The 21,248-nt window shown below is 43.0% G+C and overlaps 1 protein-coding gene across 1 annotated transcript in view; it reads left to right on the top strand.

The window, feature by feature from the left end:
• The window catches only part of meis1b (Meis homeobox 1 b), a 69,680-nt gene that overhangs the window by 10,951 nt on the left and 37,481 nt on the right, over positions 1-21,248 (top strand). Inside the window, exon 7 of the mRNA XM_028422955.1 lies at positions 3,609-3,720. Coding sequence (XP_028278756.1) covers positions 3,609-3,720 — 112 coding nt within the window. The remainder of the gene's footprint in view (positions 1-3,608; positions 3,721-21,248) is intronic.

Raw genomic sequence — 21,248 nt, 5'->3', positions numbered from 1 at the left:
TGTCGGGCAAGCACTTGCCTGGCCGGTTATCAGAGAGGCAGATCCTGCTTTATCTAGTCACAGTGGAAAGCAAAGTAAACAAGAGTTTACAATAGCTGGCCTTTCTGTTCCTTTCACTTACAGCTTTCCCACCAGCATTCAGCAGAGTGGAAAAGTGTGTTTGGAATTATTGCAGACCATCTTGCTGCTGCAACACATGGCATTCTCGCAGATTTCAGCTTCAAGGAAGCAGCGCTGTTGCAAAGGTCAAAAATGGTGTTAAAGAAAACAACTACAAAAAACAGATGCACCAAAGAATTCTGGGGGATGAAGTAACCTGACTGTCATCTTTGATTCAGATGTACCACCACTGAGGAGTGTACGTGTGGGGGGGTTATTTGGATATTTATGTCTGGTGCTGTTAAGTATGCACATATGATTATTTCTGCACGCTCACTGGCACAGGGTGAAAAGTAAATATCCATATCATCACAAAAGATATTTCAGAGTGAAGAAAGAGGGGAAGGGTGGAGGGGGGGGGGGCACAGCACAACAACCTTAACAATTTTCTTTTATTATTGCAAATGAATTGGCAAGGCAACATTTCTTGCATGAGCGCTTGTATGATATGGGCCTGGCACAGCGAGAAAGGGGAAGCCCCTCTTGCATCTTAGATGCGGCACAATGAGAATGCATTGGATTGGAATGCCTCACCGATCATAGCGGAATCAGAATTTCCAGCAAGGAAAATCTTTTCATGGCGAATTAGGGTGGTGTAGGGAAGGAAAATGGTAATGAAAAAAAAAAAAAAAGGTATGCACGGCTCAAAAACAGGGTTCCCTCAGCTTGGCGCGGCAGATTTAAGAACTTTAGCTAAAGCTAGGCAGAATAGAATGTGGAAAATTGAATTTACTGAACAATTAAGCATTGAATTAATCTACCCGCACAGGAGAGAGCAAGAGGGAGAGAGGGAGAGAGGGAGAGAGAGCGACCATGGTGGCTCATTAAGGGGACAGAATAAATAAAGTGTGTAGCTATGTGTGCACAAGGACAGCCCTTTCTCTCTTTTTCCATTTTTACATCTATCTTGTAAATATAACACATTCAAAGGTGCACCTCTTTATTGTGGGCACAGGGTGTGTATTTATTTTTTTGTGTGTGTTTTGTGGTCATGGTTTGTGCTTTTGTTAAACAAGGGGTTGCGCGTATCGGAGGTGTTTGCATAAAGTGTGATGAAAAGTATTTGTATGCATGGGTGTGTAGGTGTGTGTAGAGGCTAAGTGACCAAAAAAAGTGTTTGTGTATGGTGTATGCACACACACACACACACACACACACACACACACACTGCACCGACCTGTGTGTACATGTGGACTGTGTGATCTCTCAGCCGTGTAAGTATTAATTGCATGTTAGATCAGTACTCGGCCTGTTCCATCGAAGGGCGGCCTGTGATTATAAATAAACTCCCCATCCCCGTGGAGATGCCACCAGGCCCTGTCTCAGCCCCGCCCCATTTCCCATGGGGCCTCACTGGCCACCTCCCAGCAGGCAAAGCACTCTTTTGTTCAATTACAGCTAATGCAGTAGTTTGCCATTTCCCTCTGCACTTTCTAATTATATTTTCAAGTGGAATTTGTTAGTGAATTAAAACCAAAAAAAGGAACATGAAAAAAAACATATCTCTTTTGCAATATGGGGCTCTTGGGTTTTTTTAATACTTGCCTGCCATTTGACATCCCCCGGGGTACTATGCTATTCTTTTTCTCAGAGCTCTGAATAAACAAGTTCTGCTCATTTTTTAAAAGCTGCACTTTTGGAGAAATTGGCAAAAGCCAGCGTTAACTGTTTGTGTGCTGAGCATGTGGTCTGGATTACCTCACTTCTGATGTTCTCTGGAGTTACTCGGTCATGCACGGGTGTTTCATTTTTCAGTGCGCTACGGTCAGCAAGGAAGAATTTGTTAGAGGTGGAAAATGGGGATCCTCTTGGTATGTTATCCCTGTTAAAATCAACGTTTATCTACCCAGTCACCATCCTCGTCATGCCTTTGTGCAGTGACTTTCCTCTTTATTGCAAAGCCTCAAAGCCTAATTTGGAAAACAATGATTATATCGTCCATGTAAGCACTGGATTATAATTTCATAGCCCAGGAACATCAAACGAACTCTTAATAGACCCCAAATGTGTTGAGTTTGCTGACTTGTATTTTCTTTTCTGTTTTTCTGTTCCATCTACATTTTGTTTAAAACGAACCCTGTGTCATGAATTAATGTCTCCCCCGCTTTTTTTTAACAATGGTAAACTCAACTCCAAACCCCTCACATGGTGCCAACTGTAGTATCCCAATTGAAACCAGTTGTTCCCCAGTGTGTTGCTCTACTCTCCCTCCTCGGTTCTTATGTGTGGGCTTGTATCGCTCATTTCGTCGCTAAAGCCCTAAAAGCGAGAAGCGAACACCACATTGCCCCTTGATATCTGCTTCATTTGATTTCACAGAGCAAAGCTAGGCTCACACGGGCGGTAGAGGAGGCTCGATAAGTGTTTGTGTGCAAGTGTTTTGTTTCTTACGTGTTTGTTTGTGATAGCGAGCTCGCGTGTGATAAGACATTAGATTCCATTTCCTTCTATTCTGAAGTCTCTTTTCACCCCCCTGTCCTCCACGCTAATGTTGCTTTTCAGAGGCACAGACAGATAAGAGGTAACATCTGGTTTAGTTTTAACAGTATGCACCCGCTTCGCATAGGTGCAGAGTGAGATTTGTGTATATGTGTGTAAACGTGAGGAGATTTTAGATGTCTCTATCTGGCTGCGTATTTGTAATTGTTGTCTGTGGACACTATTTACAGTGTGTGTGTGTGTTTGTGTCTTCCGTTGACTCCTGTCAGAGCCATTTGCTCTCTACCATTCACTGTGCAGCTGACACTCATCTGGCCACACAGCTTACTATATATAAACTCAGGTCTCCTGAGTCTCTCTTGTCTAGTCAGCTGCTTGTGTTTGATGACACAAACTAGGAGTGTAGAATTAGCTTAGCATCAGTTATTTTTCTTGAAGCCTTAAAGAAAGGACCTCAGTGGACTTTGGTTTGTCATATAATATTTTTGTTTAACTTTTTTGTTTGAGTAAGACTGTGGGAAAACTTCAGCTTATTTGATTATGACTCTGTGTTGGCTCCGCTGTCCTAAATGAAATGTAATTCTGCATTAGTGGGACTGGTCATCCATCTTTTGTTTCATTTTTTGGACAAAACAGGGTATTTATACTTATGTAGCAATACTTTTTTTTTTAACTCTCGCTTTCTCTATCTTTCTCTGCTCTGCTCTGCTCAGATGACATCACTCCCTGGCGCTCGCTGCAGCCTATCTTAACTTGTAGCTGTTTTGTATTTTCATCTGCTAGTGGTTTGAGCCAAATGGAGGCAGCAGTGGATTGCATGCCTCAGAAAGCTGGGAACTAATACAACATGTTCGCTTGCTATTTGTCTGGGCCTTTCTCTTCATCAAGCCTCAGTAATCCTCATCGTGTACAAACTGTTGCTGGGCCTTACACCCACTGTGTGACTGGCTGACTGTCACTGTAATAAAAAAAATAAACTTAATCTTTGTGCCTGTGTGTCTTTTTGACAGACGTCTTGGAACAGGGATCATGACGACACAGGGTCCACGCGCTCTGGAGGCACACCGGGACCATCCAGCGGCGGACACACATCACACAGTGGTGACAACAGCAGTGAACAGGGTAAGAGATCATGATGCTTTATGTTCGCATGAAATATGTCTTTTTTTTTCAGGCCGTTTGAGGAGGAATTTAGTTTTTGCAACTGCTAACAGTTGCTGTTAATAACCCAAAGAGAGAGGTCAAAGGTCAGGGCCAGCTATGTAAGAACACTTGTGGGAACTGGTAGGGATTCCTCATTTGGCTCGGACTCAGCAGAGTAGATGTGGTACAGTAAGTGGCTTGTGTAGGAAGAAGCTTCCTTCCTCTTTTTGCAACCCCAAAAGCCTTTTGTTTTATGCACCTGTTAAAGAACATTTAGCCAGCTTAGATCTAGAGGTTTTGAGCACATATGTTATCCAGAAGAGATGGAGTATGCTTGCATTCTTGGCAATGCATGCAAAGTTTATTCTTTCCTAAAATAATCTGGATGCAAAATGCAAAATGTATAATGTTCCTGCAATTTATTAGCACTTTAATAGTTTCAACACACACCAGATAACTCTGCTGAGGCATATGTGCATTCTAAGAATGTGTGTGTGTGTGTGTGTGTGTGTGTTAAAGTGAGACAGAAAGGGAGAGAGATGCAGCAGTGGGAGAATGGGGTGGTGTTGCAAATAAACTGTAGGCAAAAACGCAACTTCATATATTATTGAAGCCGATGTCAAGGCAAGCAGTTTGCAGGGTTGCCAGTGCCAGGAGGCAGAGCCTGGGTGGGAGCACAGAGCTCCGCCATGCCTTCCACTCCAATGAGCAGCCATTTATATTGTCAACACACACATATACTGTCCCTCTTTGTCTCTCTGTCTGTCTCAAATTCAGTCTCATCATCTCTCTTTCTTTCTGTCATCCCCTGTCTTCAGTAAAACTCAGAATGTAAAGGTTAGAGATGGGTTGGGATAAAACTAAAAGATGATTTAGATGAGGAGAGCAGACTGAAATTACAGTGAAACAAAGAGATATTGTGTCACACATACAGTGTGTGTGTGTGTGTGTGTGCATGCTCCTCTACCTCTGATGAGTAATGGTCTGGGGCAGCCAGGCGAGATCTGATTGGTTGCTCTAATGAGCGTGCTCTGTGCCGAGTTTGGGCTCCTGCTTCTGTGACCTTTGCCCTCTATTGACCAAACTGACACTTCATTTTTCACATCTTTCCAATTATAGACCAGGTCCTTATGTTTGCCTGCTTCCTCCTGACTTTCTCTCTCCCTCTATCTCCTTATATCTCTTTCTGGCTGTTGCTGGCAGCTTTTTGTTTGTTGTTGAGGAGGGTACAAGAGGGTAAAATTTGCAGCATAAATCTGCATGAATGTGTGTCGTTGTGTGTCAGAATAATAAATGAGGTGCTTTGATTTTTTCCAAGTGTTACAAGTTATGAGCTTAATGTGATGCATGTATGTGCATATGAGGGCATCTGCAGGGCAACATCACTCTTGGCTCATTGCATAGGGATAGTTGGTTACTTTGGTGTCAGATTGGAACATAACTTGTCAACATGCATCTGATGGATTTAATGCATATAGTCTGACATAATCTGGCAGAATATTTTACAATCCTGCATCTTGAAAAATTATGCTAAAGTTGTACCTGCTGAATTATAACATGCTGCTTTTGTGGATGAAGTAGCATGGCTACTCGGACAAGAGGAAGCTGTCGCAGCAAGCAATTGATAGCTTATGCTAAAATTATTGTGTCCAAATACTTTTGGACATGTGTCATATTTGTCCTGATTTCTATGTTTTTATACCCCGGTAGCATAAAACAGCTGCTATCAACATCTTCCCAAAGCCTGCAGCTACCCTGGTGTGTGTGTGTGTGCCCACATAAACAAAGCAGTCACACACACACTGTTTAGAGCATCAGGACTTGGTGACAACAGTAAATACCGGAGGACATCTTGGACTGGTTTCAGGTTTATATGGGTTAAGAGCTATCACTGCCACGTCATATTGGCTCTGGCAAATTCTGTGTCAGTCACTTGGTAATCCCAGTAAGCTGGTTATTTATCTGTTTGGCACTTTGCTCACTCTCTCCCCAGCAGCTTCACCCCACTGTCTCTCCTCCCGCTCTCTCTCTCTCTCTCCTCACTCTTTCATCTTCACATCCTCCCTCTCTTCTCCAGTTTTCCCTTGTCTCCCACCTACTCTCCCGTCTCTCTTTCATTTTACTGTCAGCCGCTTTCTCTCTCTCTCCTTGTGTATCCCAGTGCTTTTCTCTCTCTCCTCCCCCTGTTTTCTTCCATACCTCCCACTCACTCTAAAACACCACCTTTTGTTTATCCTTCTTCTTTCCCTTTCTCTCACCTCTCTTTGTTCCTTTTGCATTCCCATTCTTCCCCATCTTTCTCAGCTCTGTTTTCACTCCTTATGTTTTACATTTTGCCACTTTTTCTCTTATCTTTGCCACTATTGTGGTTTTTCTCTCTTTTTTCTCTTCTTGATTTTTTTTCTGCTTTTCTCTCTACTAGTTTTTCTTTTTCTATTTCCCCCCACATGTCTGTCTCTCATCTACCTTTAACAGAATGCTTTCTCAGTGACCTTTCCCTCTTCCTTCCCTCAGCCTGTAGAGCTGGCCAGCTAATGGCCATCTTTCTTTCTTTTACGCATTCTTCCCCATTGCTCTCTTACATCCATCACTGTTTTCCCCACTCTTCCTCTCCATCTTCCTCTGATTCTCCTCTCTTTTCCCCTTATCATCTCTTCCATGTTATCCCCCCTTCATCCTTTCCCCTCTAGCAGAGCAAAACAGCTCAGAGGAAGGATGCTGGATGGTTGAGGGCCTTTAACTAGTGAACTCTCCGCTCTCAGCCTTTTTTCTGGGGCTATTCCTGAGACAAACACATGCTCCACTCTGTCCTCTTTTCTTAATGGTTCACTGCCCATTGGTATAAATATTTCTCTCTCTCTACCCGGAAGTGTACTCACACTGTCAAATCCACAGAGCTGTGGGAAACATGAGGAGGTCTCCACATAATGTAACAAACATATTCTTCCTAAAGTATTTGATAGTAAGAGAATGAATTTTTTAACGAGTTAGTTAATGATAAGTCCTAAAGGAGCAGATGTTTTGTGGTGCTTTGTCAATGTCACAGTGACAATGTGGCAACAATGCTCACATGCTGCCTTCATAGTTATGGTGTTTATGCTTTTTACCGCAATGCCAGTAGTGTTTTTTAGCATAAATTCCAGTGACCAAAAAAAAAGCAGAGAGAAATGAAGGGGAGGATCACATTTGCTTTACATATGTCATTAAAATCGGTCCTGGGTGTCTCCTTTCTCCCTAAAGAGCAGACAAAGAAGAAAGCCTCTTATTTTTCTCCTCCCTTTCTTTGGGAGATCTTTGTAAACATCCAGTAAGCATCGACAAGGAGAGTCGGAGAGCGGCCCTGTAGTTAATTAGTCCCACTCTATTAGCCCAGCTGTTTGCTAGCTAGTTCCTACCACCAGTCTCTTTTGTTTAATACCCAGAAGCCCTGTCTGCAGCCTTGGATCATGCTTTTCTGTGAGAAGTAATGCTCGAAGGGAAGAGGAAAAGCTAACAGATCATATAGTATGCTTCCAATGGAGGGGTGTCCCTTATGGACATGAGCAGGCCTTCTCTTTTTCTCCCAGTATAAAGTACTCCTCTTTGCCTGTGTGAATTTGTAAGGACACCCCTTGGCTTCTCCGAGGGCCTGGCGTGCGAAGGAAACAGAAAAACATTCAGGCACAGAATCGGGCGGCTGCGGTGATCTGGATGTGGGTTGAGCAGTGCGGAGTGTTTGCACTGTTTTTGAAAGCTACAGAGTTTCCTTCTCTGCTTGTCAGAAACATCCAGGGAGTGAGGCGATGACTGTAGATATTAGATATGTATCACCAATTACCCAGACCGTTTGTAAAGAGTACAGTGCACTGCGCCAAAACAAATGGCTCCCTGTAAGGCTGACTGTGAGTCTACATGCACTTCCAGTGTCTGAGTAGTGGCCTGAGATTTCTGTTTGTGTGATATCTACCTCTGAGTTTTTTTTTAAATCTGGATGTTTAGAATTTAATTTCACTACTAGTTTGGTCACTCTACAGTCAGGAGTGGTGTTTTATACACACAATGTTGTTGCCTTTGAGCTAATTTATCCAAATTGCTAGTCACCAATACAGGCTGACATGGACTTGGAGGATGTGGCACTAAAAACATTTGGTTAGTTGACTTTCCTGGTTTGAAGTGCATTTGAATATCATGTCCTGGCACAGCTTTGGTCCATTCATTGTTAATCGCTGTACATAACCTTCACTGGCTGTGTATCCCCATTGATCAGGCTGGAATATTCCTGATGTTGTCATCCACCCTCCAACCTCAGTGCCCTCCAACAAGGTCAGGCCACAGAGGAGCTGTTGCCTGCTCACTATAGTCTCATTGGGCAGTTTACACCAGGATGGGCAAATAGGGACATAGACAGGGGTGCCAGGCAATCAGCAGCCAGATCCTACTCAGCCAATCATTCAGCTTCACGTGGCCCCCTGAAAGTCACCGATTAATTGGTCCGATTGTCCAGTAGACTGGAAGAGAGAACTGTGTGTTTCTGTGTGGTATAATCCCCTCTCCGATTTTTGCTTCTCGCTTCCAACAGATCATCATTTCCTCCTTTAAAAAACAGTTGCGATACTGAAGTTGAGACTATATTCTGAGAGAATTAGATGTGCTTTATTTATAATATAATAATATATATATATCCAGTTGCACAAATCAATGCATTAAATATTTAACCAATTATTTAAATTCATACACATGAAAATAGAACCATGCAGAGATGAGAGACAGTGTTTTGTTTTGTCTAGACCTTGTCTAGACAATATCGAGGAAGATCCTTGGTCCGGTAATTGTCTTACTGGTGTCCAGCTTTACCAGTAATCTTTTTAAATGTGAGGCTTTGTGGGTAGATAAAAGGTATGTGGCTACCCTGATTAGACTGCAGTCGGTATTACTGGAGGTGGAAGTACAGTAGCTGGCAGACACAAACAGGATTCACTCTTTGATTTCTTCAGAGCGTGAACACGGGGAGGAATAAGATAAAAGTGGGAGAAAAAGACAGAATAAAACAGAGCAAAATATGGGAGTTAAGGAGTAAGGGAGTGAATCTCTGTGTGAATGCTGTGAAATCATTTTGATGCTGACAGGAGCAGGAATTCTATAGTGAGTGAGAAAGACACTTTCCCTGATCATTGTGTTAAGTGCTGCTGAGGGTTGTTTGGGAGTCTATTGAGGTGAGCAAACAACAGCAATATTTCCTCAGAGGTGGAAGAATCATGGCCTCAAGCCCACTCTGTTCCTGAGGGGGTTAATGCAAAGTGTGTGTAAGCACTTGTGATATGTTGCAAAACCATTTAATATCAGCAAGGTCGCAAGAGGATAACCCCAACTTTCTTGTTCTCATGCTGTTTATAAAAATCAATATGTGAAAGGCATAAAGGGTAATTGTGCCTCAAAAAACACTGAAAAAACATCCCTCAACAACTCAGTGTTGCCAGTAGCAATGTTTATTCAGCCTCAGCTGGATTTACTGCATCTCAAACATTATTATCTCTGGTTACCTGGGAAAGGAGATGTTTGGCCTTTCAGTGTCCAATCACGACATCCCTCTCTCAGATTCGCTGAGATCTTTATGACCTCGCTGTAGAGCGGTGCGTCAATGCGTCAACCAGCATGTAGTTACTCGCCTTGGAGAAAATGATAGCCCTTGATGAATTTTTATGGCCTCATAGGCAATAAGTAAACTCAGAGTGGCCTGAGTTTGCCCCTCTCCAAAAAGAGGAAATTGTATCAGGTTCCCACAGTGAGGGGCCAGTTTGCTTTCAGGATTAAAGGCTGGTGGACTGGTGTCACACAGCTGCTGAGGTTGTGAGGAGGAAAGGATCTGAAATACAAGTAAACAGAGAGGAGAGGAGATCTCTTCTGCTTTGTCAATCAGGTTCACTCCGTGGTTTTATTGGTCTAAGTGAACATACAATGAAAAAGTAATAGTCTTAAAACCATTTGATAAGGCGTCAAAGCCTATTTGACTTGCAAGCTTTGTGTGGTATCATATTGCAAGCTGCATTAATGCATGTTTTCTTTATGTTTATGTTGGAATCATCAGCACATTTTGAAGCTGAATAAAATGTTTCCTCCACTTAAATCTCCCTTACATTCATTCACTCTGCATCTTTGTCTGACTGTTGGTTACATGCGGGCATGTTTGCATGACCGAAGAAATGCAAAGTCTAGCCTAGACCATTACAATATGCCATGTGTGCACAATTTACATGAAATACATATTCATTCATGACATGCGTGCACACGGAATAGCTTCTTCCCCCCTTTTTTCCGCCTGCCTCTCATATGCCTTCACTCAACCTTTGTGCTTGCCTAGGATGTGCTCTGTTCAGAAAGTCAATTGTGTCTTTTATTTCTTATAAAGTTGCCCCTTTTTTTTACCCATAAATCCACTTGGATCAGGTCATATAGTTTGCTGCTGCCGCTCTGAGAAAAAAAACGAAGAGGTTCTACTTCATTTGCTGCACTGAGGGAGTGCAAGCGGGAAGGAAATGTATCTTTAGCTCCCATGTTATAATTGTGGCACACTAATGATGTAGACACATTCTCACTGTCTGTTTACAGGAAGCACTCTTCTTTAATTTGTGACTGGCGTGAATGCCAAATGCTTATATCTAATTACTGGTGTTTGCTAAAAGATGCTATTTACACACCCTTTTTGCCTTGTAGAAGTCTCTTGAGTTTGGAAATTGTTAAAAGAAAAACTTAAACTAGTAAAGGTGATTAAATACACACTATTTCTTCTTAAGATTTCATCTTTTTTGTTTGCATGAAATGAAAATTATAACGCGATATGTTTACTTATGCGTAAAGCTGTTTTTAGTCAGTGCCTCTAAATTGAAGATCCTGTTTAAAAAGTGTCAGCTAAGAACTTGATTCAGGTTTATTTAAGGCACCATAATTGTCAGCATTCTGGTATAATTCTGTCCTGAAAGAAGATGCCACTTTTGTCAAATTGCTAGATATCTCCTTTCGGAAGTAAATTCTCCAGCTTTGATTTGCAAATGTGAACAAGTTAAACAAGTTAAAATCTGGAATAGATTTGTCATGCAAATGATTAGGAAAAAGAAGTTAAAGCATGCTCGTTCACTCGTGAAATTGTGCATTTCTGTGTGTGTTTGTAAAGGGTCTTGTGTTCTTGCCATGGGAAAGTTGTCACAGTACAAAATGATGAAAAATTCAGAATTTGTCACCAGTTTGCTTTCCCTTATTTTGTCTGCTTTCAATTCAGCTCCGAAGCCACATGTGCAGCACACACAGACCCACACACACACACACACACACTCACAGACAGAAAATGCCCTGGTTCTTCATCGTGGCAGGACAGGTTCATAAGGAATCTGACAGTAAAATCACAGCGAGTCATTGCTTATGTGTCACAATGCATTATATATGGCCCATAAAACGACCTTAAACTCTCTTTCTTCCTCCTGTCCTTGCATTCCTCTGACTGCTGTCTGTCTCCCTCCTCCTGTTACCTCTCCCTGTCCTCCTCCTCACTTGAAAAGGAGCTGAGTTCAGGGCCCAGGAGGTTTCTGATCAGATAGATGCTAACTTTTTGGGGAAAACCCTGATAGCAAACTGGAAGCCTGGAGAATGCAGGCAGTCACCTCTCTCTATGGTTTCAGAAGTTAAAGACCAGATCGTTTTTTCATATCCTACTGTAGATGCAGGAAAAAAATACAATTTGTTTAGTTCAACGTGGAGCATGAGTGGGTAGGAATGAAGGAGTGAGAGGTGAGAGCAAAGAGACAGGGTATTAGCACTTTCTTCATTGGAGAAGCATTGTTTGGCCCCTTGGCATACAAGAACGCACACACAAACAAGCAACTCACACACACACACATGCATGGAGCACCAACGTTTATTTAAGCTTTTGATAAAGAGATTAGCCCCATCATCCTACGCTCTTAAGCTAGCCAAGGGGGTCCGTGTTCAGGAAATCCTGGCTTTCCTGATGCACAGGCTTACTAGAGGTCCTGGTTCAAGTAGCACTTATGTGATATTAATACAATTCATATTGGTGAGTTAAAAAAACGAGTTTGACCAAATTGGTATGTTTACAGAGGGAAGTGAAAAGGAGCCAAAGAGAGAAGAGAAAGTTAGGAAGAAGTAGGTAAAGGAGGTGAAGTGGGTTGTGCCAACAAGGCTATTTTTTTTTCTGTAATATTAGTCCTATCACAGTGGTTGGAGTCCAGCTTAAAGCTACAAACAGCGAAGTGCTAATTTTAGCCTCCAAAGAGGATAAGGATAAATAGCTTGCTGCCAGTTTGCCATATGGTCCCCCACCGATTATATTGTGTCAGGAATATTTTCACCCCACCCCCCACCCCATACTCTAACACACAAAGATGCACATATACGTGCAGACACATATGTGATGTTTCAGCATTTATTAAGTTGGATGGGGGTTTTATATGAAAATGTAAATAAACATACTTTTTTGTATTTAATTCAATAAAATACATATTATCATACTGAAACTATAATGTTGACATTTTTATCCACTATTGCTTCCAGCTGCAGGGTAACATTTGGCCTCCCCCTGTAATCTTCTGCAACTTATTCCCACTTGTAAATATGTAGAAGAATAAAAATGAGTCCCTCTCCATCAACACACATGCATATGTTCACATGTAAATGCAACGCACACTCTCACAGCTACTCGCCATTATTCTCTCACTCTCTCCTTCAAATTGAAATAATTCAATTTATGGACACAGTTCCAGACCTCCCTGGCTAAGACCATTATGCATGGAGCCCCCCTCTCCTTCCCCTTCTTCTAACAAAAGAAGGGGAGAATTTACCAGCCGGCTCTCCAAACGACACCCACACAAAGCCAATTTCATGCCAGGAAAACACCAGCAGAAGCGCCATCTTTGGTCACAACCTGCATCCTTGTGGATTTTCTTTGCTGTTGGATATTGGCGAATGCTCCTTTAATGTTTGTTAGGGCTTATTTTCTTACCCTTATATGACGCATAAAACTCACCTTGTTCCCAACGTTCAAACACAATTGTGTATTAGTCTAAAAATATATTTTATGATTCCTTTTTTTGAATTTGAATATTACCAGCACAGTGTCTGTTGTACAGCTTGTTGAGCTTGTTGTGTTGTGGGGAGTCCAAGTAACCTTGCGTGCAGGTAAAGAGGGGATCTATTGTGAGTCAACTGGGCCAAAAGCTTGACCCAAGGGTGACCCAGATCAAACATGCTGCCCCCAGAGGGCCCCTCCCGTTGGTCCTTTTGACATGGATACCTGCAATAGGGATTTGAGTGAGAGATAAAGACCTCAGCTAGCTTTTCTAAGCGTTAGGAGAGAAAAGGAGGAAAGAGAGGGCCAGATAACAAATACCTGTAGATAAACACAAGAGCAGCAGGGTGGGCTGGAGGGCAACATGGGTGTTTACTTTGCGTGTTTGCAGAGCAACACAAAGCAAGCCACTTGCAGTGCACACACTTGCGAACACACACATTTTGATGTAACCTGATCGTTCCTTCTCGCTTCGAGCCAGTGAAACTCAAAGATGAGCAGGGACTGAGGGCAGAGATTCTCACTCGTGATAACCTTTGGACTAAAGGCTTGAATGGCAGTGTTAAACACACACACACACACACACACACACACAAAAAATGCATATATGTATTGTATGCACTCACTCCCATGGGCAATCCCAGGTCTTTGTTCCACTGAGATTCTCTTAAGCGGCAGAGAGGTCATAGTCTTACAGGAAGTCACCCCCAGAGAGGGCTGCCTCTTTCAGGAAGTGACTTTGTGGGACTGTATGGCGAGAGCGCCGGCGACCACGGGGGGCATATCACTCCTGCCCACATGGGCCCTTGCTCCACAGGAAGTAGGCCTGCTGTGAACCCACTCACTTCCTCTTCCTCTGCCCCTGTCCCATAAGCCTTATCAGGGCCATGTATGGGTAGGCTGATAGGACTACAAATCCCCCACAACACCACATCCTGTGCCTATCAAGAAATGACATGGAGGAGGAAAAAGCGATGCAGCTTTGTAGGAAGAATACGTTGGTAAACATGTGGATATTGTTGATGCAGGCATGAAGAAGGAGGGTAGCAATGATAAAAATGTCATCAACACACTGAAACTCGAAAATGTAAATAACAACTCAACAATAGAGAGTATTTAAAGTGTGTAGGTCGCTGTTCAGATAATGACTTATCCTGTTTTCCCCAACCACCCCTTCAGTAACATGAGCTTGTGGGTGCAGACCGTATTATGCTCCCTCATGATAATAAAACCTTCTGTTACTCCACAAAAACAAACTTAACCGAAAGCTAATGTGCTATTATTAGCATGTGCCACCGCAGGGTTAGCGTGCCTGCATTATCTAACAACATGCTGCCGTTTGGCCGGCACTGATAGCTTAGCATGAGTGGGAAAATCCATGTGTATTATAAGTCTTTATCAGAGGCTGTGTCATTCAGATAGTTAGTGTGTGGGAAAATGCAGACACAAACGAGAGCTGCATGCGGTAGCTCTAAAAGAAATAAACTTAAATTTGGTTTGGAGCTACACCCTAAACATTGAAGCATGATTACAGATAAAACAGGTTGGTTGCTGGAGCTGAAATGATACATTTCCACTTCATTTTACATCATTAAATTAGTAGTTTTAGTAGGTTAGTGCAGAGGTCAGGTTGAAATGAGAGTTCAGTTGTTTATTTAAGGGCTTGATGCTGAAAATATATATATTTACTTAATGTTAGTCCACAAAAAAAGTCAAATAGGATGTTTTTCCCTGAGATTAGCAGAAGGTTCCCTCTCTTTGTCCCACATCTACATTGAAGGACTTTGGAACGCCCTTCAGCACATCAGCTGACTTTTGGAAAGGACCGTCGTGCCATTGTGCTGTTAAGTGCTCTTAGCTTTTGTTATAGTCCTTGTCCTCTCTGCCATCCCTCCCCCCGATTCCCCTCTTCCTCCATAGTCCATTTGACTCTGTCGCTCTCTCTGTTGACTGTGTGCAGGGTTTGACAGAAGCTCGGTGAGTTAAAGGTGTCAAAAGCCATCTAGGAGGCAGTGAAACAATTGAGAGTGAGAAAGCAGCAAAAGAGACACAATTACAGGAATCTTATCCATGTGTGTGTTTTTGTGTGTGAGGACTTCCCTTCACTGAGGCGAAGAATCTGTGGGCCCCCCTCACAAGTGCTCCCATTTGAACTGAGTCTGGCCTTCTATCTTCAGGTTAGAAAAAAAAGAGAATGGCAACACAAAGGCAAGAGGGGAAAAAATCAATAGTTACACAGCAAAAGTGCTCAACATGAAAGGGTGAATTCATCGCCCTACACTTTCATTTTAGCTTGTACCGTCTGTCTCTTTCTCTCTCAACTGATCTGGAAGTGGGAAGAAAAGGCAGCCGGTTTGTGTGTTTCTGTGTGCGCGGGCATACTGCAGTTTAATGTCGTGTCGGTGCCCCGTGCTTGAGGCAGTTTCCAGCGTGTCAGGCAGCCTGTGGTGATGACCCTTTACGGGGAAATGGCACAGAGAGAGCAGTCACATTTACACTGACATTTTTGCCATCACCTATGGCTATGTCAACAGGCCTGATCTCTCCACCCCCTTCTCATAGCCCACAGTGGATGGGCCTCAGCCATTACATACAGAAGCACCAAAAAATGTACAGAGAAAATGACCATTAATATATTTTTTTTTTTTTTTTTTAGATACTTTATTAATCCCAGAGGGTAATTCTTTACAGCTGCTGCCAAGCAGTGTCATACAATGACTAGCAAGGCGCGCCACAGGCTAGGGTGAAGTGTCTTGCCCAAGAACACACAACAGTGACTAGGGAAAAACAGGTAAAAAGGTAAAACTTCCCACATCTCAACAAATACAGCTTGAGTAATCACTCACTCACAACTTCTGAAGCTCCATTATTAGACATCCCATATTTCTGATTACATTTGTCGCTGTCACATTTGTAACAAATCAGCATGTAGGCTACATTGCCACCAGCACCCATGGTAATATGACACACCTGGGCAAACAAGCATGTCTACAAACAGTGACCTGAACTCACATCTGAGGTTTGATGCTTTAAATGAAGTCATAAATAAGTGCCCTGTTTTGTTGTCAAACACATTCCCTTCGCCTGACGTCCTGATCGCTTCCTCATCAGATCACCACAAATGAAATAATTGCTCCAAACTTGGCTGCGATTCTCCCAACAAGAAGTCTCCAGTGTGCTTTAATTACAAATATCGCTTGTAAATGACTCACCAGTTGTTGTCATTATTGAATCTGTCAGGGTTGATCCACAAGCTGTCATTATTCAAAGTAACTGGCTTTGTTATTGCAAAACACTTATTATTTACTGTAATTACTTCAATGGAAGTGTCTTTGATTACAGGAAGCAATTACTTAGCTCTCCCCTGATTGTTTACCTGGCAAGCTGTGTTTTTTTTTTCTCCTTTTGTAGTAGTGACAACTTTTTGTTTGTTTCTAACATTGTATTGGATGCATTTCACTCTGAGGCATAGATTGATCTGCACCTCAGAGTGGATTGCACTGGCTGAAGTTTTAAGCAAGGATCCAAAAATATCGAGAGAGTCTCTTTTTGGCAAAGGCAGGAAGGGAAGTCTAGACAAGCCATATTGTTTCGTCGACAGCGCATGTCATTATCCACAGAATAGTCGCGGGGATTTCTCTCCATCTCTCCTCCTCCTTTGGAATAAAAGGAAGGCAAAGCAGCATTGGTCACAGAGAGTGTTTTGTACTGCACTAAGTGTGTGTGTGTGTCTGTTTAGAATACTTTTGTAGTCATTTTTGGAAAGTTGCCTCATAGAAGATCCTTGGATATGGGTGCATGTGAGTACATTGTGTGTTTGTGGTTCACCAAAGGCAGAGAAACTTTAGAAAATGTGCCCCTGTTTGGGAATTGCGTTGCAAGGAATTCCTGCATGTTCAGAATATTTGGAGGTGGGAGGGGCCTCCAGAGCCATGCAAAAGGGAACCCCCCACTGCCAGCAAACCCCCCCCCCCCCCCCCCCCCTTGCATTCCCCGTCCTCAAGTCTAGAGCTTATGAATGGCCTGAATACAATAAACGGCACTTTTTCTTTCCTCCCTCCCTCTCGCGAGCCCTTCTTTACCCCTCTGAGGATTTCTGGGAATGTAATGTATGTGTGTTTGTGTGTGAGTGCCAGAGAGAAAAAAAATAGAGCACTTTAGTGAATGTGCGTCTGCAAGTGAGTGTGCGCTTTGTGTATCATGTTTTGAGTGTTTGTGTGTGTATGTATGAATTTCTCGCCTGCCAATATGAGATGTGTGTGTATCCTATGTGGAATAGGATAGCAGGCCCTGGAGGCCTGGGCCTTGCCTGGTCAGCCAACCCAGGGTCATGTAAGCTTTCTGGGGTGTGAAACTCTAGGAGTGGCCTATAAGAGATCACCTCCAGGTCACTCGCACTCACAGTAAAAGACAAACTCTCTCTTTTGCAACAAATAGCCCTCACATTTAATGCACCATCATAAACTCAGAAGACCTGTCTTGACTCCTTTTCCTCTCAGTTCATCCACAACCTATAAAGCCTTTGCAAAAACATCTCACAGTATCCTCCAAAAGCGCTTAGCCATCTGTGAATGATTCCTCACACAGGATCCCACTCCTGACATCTGGCACAAAGCTAATATTCATAACCCTGATTTCTCATCTCAGCATTGCTTCTATGAAGAAAAATTATTAGAAAGCTAAATGTCATAATTCTCTCACATTGCGCTAGAAGCGACGTGTCTGACAAGATTGCTATTCGCAGATGAATGACTGTGAGTCTGTGGCTGTTAATTTGCCAGGCGGCAGAAAAATGGCTGACACCTCAGAATGGCACGTGCACAGGGGGCAGGTAGTACCAGAGTGTCTGTCTTACGATGAGAGATGGCTCATAATCAGATCATAACAGATTAGCCTACATACTGCTTGATAATGTCAGGGTATGCCTTGAGACATAGAGATGTAGAGAGAGACACAGAGAGAGGGAGCAGACGCATAGACTTAGATGTTTACTTTTAGCTTACTTTAAGCCAGAAATATAATTTACTGCTGTTTGACTTAAAAGAAAGTAAACAACACCTCATTATTAAAACCATAATACTGTGCAGATATCCAGAAGTCCAGCAGACAGAGAGACAGAGTAGAGAGAAGAGTAATGAAGGAGGAAGAGGAGAAATAACAGGATAAAACTTGAAATCGCAGAAAGGCTTACGTAAAAGCCTACTAAGCTGAATGAACACAGAAATAAGTGTGTATGTTTAGCTAATGCTAACTAGCTTGTGGAAATGCACAGCGAAAGCTAACCTAATTTTTTTACATCGTTATCTGTTTTGTGCACTGTGTGTGTTTTTGTGTGCAAGTGTGTATACAGCGTGCAAGGGGACTGATAAAATATTCCTTCCCTTGGTTGGCCCCGGGGCATTCCAACTGCCCCTGGCTCCTTCCAGTCAGTGGCCTGCTCCTAATTGCCACATACACACACACACACACACACGTCCACGTCCACATAGACCTTCTGTAGCTAGAAACACATGCATAAAGAAAGGCAGAGATACAGACACACACACACATACAGACGAATGCACATCCATGCATGCATACATTCTTCACACACAAACATGCACCCCCACTGTCCTGCATTGATTCACCCCCTCCCACTGCCAGCCCTTCTTCTAACTAGTTGCTAAGACGTTGTCATGGCTGATCAGTGGGCCAGGTCCAGAGTTGTGCCTGTGGCTTTTCCTCATGGGGAGACTGGAGCTTGCTAGCTTAGCCTCCACACACTGCATGCAGGGAGAGGAGGGTTACAGCCTGCTGATGCTTCTAATAAGGCTGGCAGGCTGAGTATAGAGACCAAGTGACTACTTCACTGGCCTACTAGCTGCCCAGCCTAGCTTTGTGCCTGACTAAACCTAAACACCTGACTGACAGGGCTGCTTTTGACTGACTTGGTGTTTTAATAACCAGTAGATTGAGTTGGGGAGATGAAAAGTGCCCGACCAACAAAATGTCATATTGGCTAATAAAGATACATTTAAAATTTAATCTATAGGAATATTTGTTCCTCAGATTGTCACCTGTATTCCCACTACCTTACTTTGTTGTTCTATGGTGCAGTAATTGCAGTCAGCATGCATCAACTTATATATAAAAACACCTTTGATTACAACACAAACCGTTTGCATCAATGGCCAGAATACCACAGAAAATATCATTCTCTCATTTTTACCCACGCTGAATATTTCCCTTTCCCCAGCTCTCCTTATTTTCTTACACCCTCATTCACTATCTCTGTCTCTCTCTCACACACACACACACTCTCTCTCACTCTCTGTCTCTGACAGGCTGTGGTAATACTGTTGACATTTCCCCAACATGGCTGCCAGACACAGCTTCAACACCTTTTCCTGCTTCACCCTTCCTCACTGCCAGTCTTTTGCTCCTCCTCCCACCTTCTTCCCTCGCTTGCTGGGGTAAAAGAAAAGCAGAAATTAGCCCCAGACCTTGTAGAAGTGATTGGTATCAAATTGCACTGGAAATGGAAATGCCAATAAAATTGACAGCCCTTCTCCAGTTCTTCTCTTTCCTTTTCCCATTTGGGTAAAGTACGTGTCTATTGGTCAGACATATACAGTAAGTATGAATGAGAGGGAGAGTTATTCTTTGTCTAGCTATGGTTTTAGTTATGAGGACCAGAGCTATGGAGTTTCTTGTGAGCACACACTTCTATTCTTCCATACTCCTCATGAAATCTCACCTTTTCCCTGGGATCTCCTGCTCTCCCTCTTGCTCACTTGCATGCATACTGTCTCACTCACTCATGCTCAGAGCTGGTACTCTGACCGTTTGCTTCTGTTTTCCCAACTCGCATGGGACAAGGCCCTAGGTTTGTTATTGTAGGCTTTGCTGAACATGAGCCGGTCTTTACAACGGATTGAAAGCATTTGCTTCCAATGAAAATCTGGTCTTAGATTACAGGGCCTCGGCTCGACTCACCCCGCTCTTCCACCAGGCTGAGAGATGCAGAGAGGAAGCGGAGAGAGACGAAGGGGTGGGTGTATTTTAGCCCTGAAACAGTAGGAAGAAAAAAACTCACTTGTTAAGCTCAGGCTCAGTTTGTCCCAGGCTAATGATGTAACTGTAGCTTGTGAGTGTGTTTTAGAGCAGAGGCTGAGTGGAATCTGTGCGTTTACACTCAAATCATTCGTTAATCAATGGATGGATCAGTCGTTTAACAACCTCAATTGATTAATCATTAAGAAAGTACTAAGATTGACTTAGAATTGAGGATTTTTTGTTGAACATTGTGAATTGAATTGGAACATTGAAGTGGAACATACACTGATTTGGAGATGAGCATCACAGACTGACACAAGATTGACTGACTGATTATTTGCTCTCAGACATGCACACAGTACAAGATTTAAACAACATGGCACTTACTTCACACAGCAAGGTATTATTAAGATTATTCTGCCAGAGGGAACGCCTCGTGATGTCACATGATCTCCTATGGAAACATGCAAACAAAACAGAGACTGTAGAAACTACAGAAGGTCTAATGACTTTGGGCGGTGACACAGTGAACAGACGAAAGCAACCAAAAAAGGTATGCTAGCCAATGTTAGCCTCAAGGGCTAGCATGCTTACTATGTGCTTGGCAACAATGTCAACTGCTCTTTTCTAATTCTCTATTATAGATGTGACATGGTCAGAAGAACTTGCCATGCGCCTTTTTCCTGAATGCAACTCTAGCTTTACCTTCGTAAATGTGCGTTGTCATTGTGCAAGTGGCTGCATGGTGTTTGCATCAGTATCGCACCATGTATGAAAATCTGGCTCTTGTTTTATCCCTCCCCCCACCCTCAATAGCGTCACCTCCACTTCCAAATGAGGTTCATTAAAAAGCCTTCAATATGTGTGCATATGTACCTCCGTCTGCCAGAACAGTCGGAGAGAGAGAGAGAGAGAGAGAGAGAGAGTCAGACCTAGCCAAGAGTGTTGTTTCGTATGGATCGTTGAGAGGCTCTCTCTCCTAATGGTGTATATAATTCAGGTGCCCTCCAGGCATGCTTTCAGGAATTCTTTTGCCTGAGGTAATGGGGAGCAAAGGCCTGGGTTTTAGGCCCTTGATTATTCCATTGATGTGGCAGGCTGGAAAAAAGTCATCTCCAACCGGATTAGCGCCAACATCCCCATTAATTATCGATGAATCTGGGCTTAGGGTTTAGCTAGGTGCTGGGTGTCGCCCTCTGCAAGTTAGTGGAGCGCGGGCCTGCTTCAGTTCAGTTATCTACTCCTGCCTCAGTGAATAGACCTAGAAGCTTTAGAAGTGCTTTGTGTGTAATCAATAAATAACTGGATCCAATTCTGAGCACTGCTTCTGTGTTTTTTTTTGTTTTTTTTCTCCTTTACTTCCCCTCACTTCCAGTCGGGAGAGACGATACGGGACAAAAGTCAGTTATTTGCAGCT

This window comes from Parambassis ranga, chromosome 15 (genome assembly GCF_900634625.1).
Source record: "Parambassis ranga chromosome 15, fParRan2.1, whole genome shotgun sequence".
NCBI classification, from domain to species: Eukaryota; Metazoa; Chordata; class Actinopteri; family Ambassidae; genus Parambassis; species Parambassis ranga.
The sequence above is the reverse complement of the archived record's forward strand: the minus strand, read 5'-3'. Positions and strand labels throughout refer to the sequence as shown.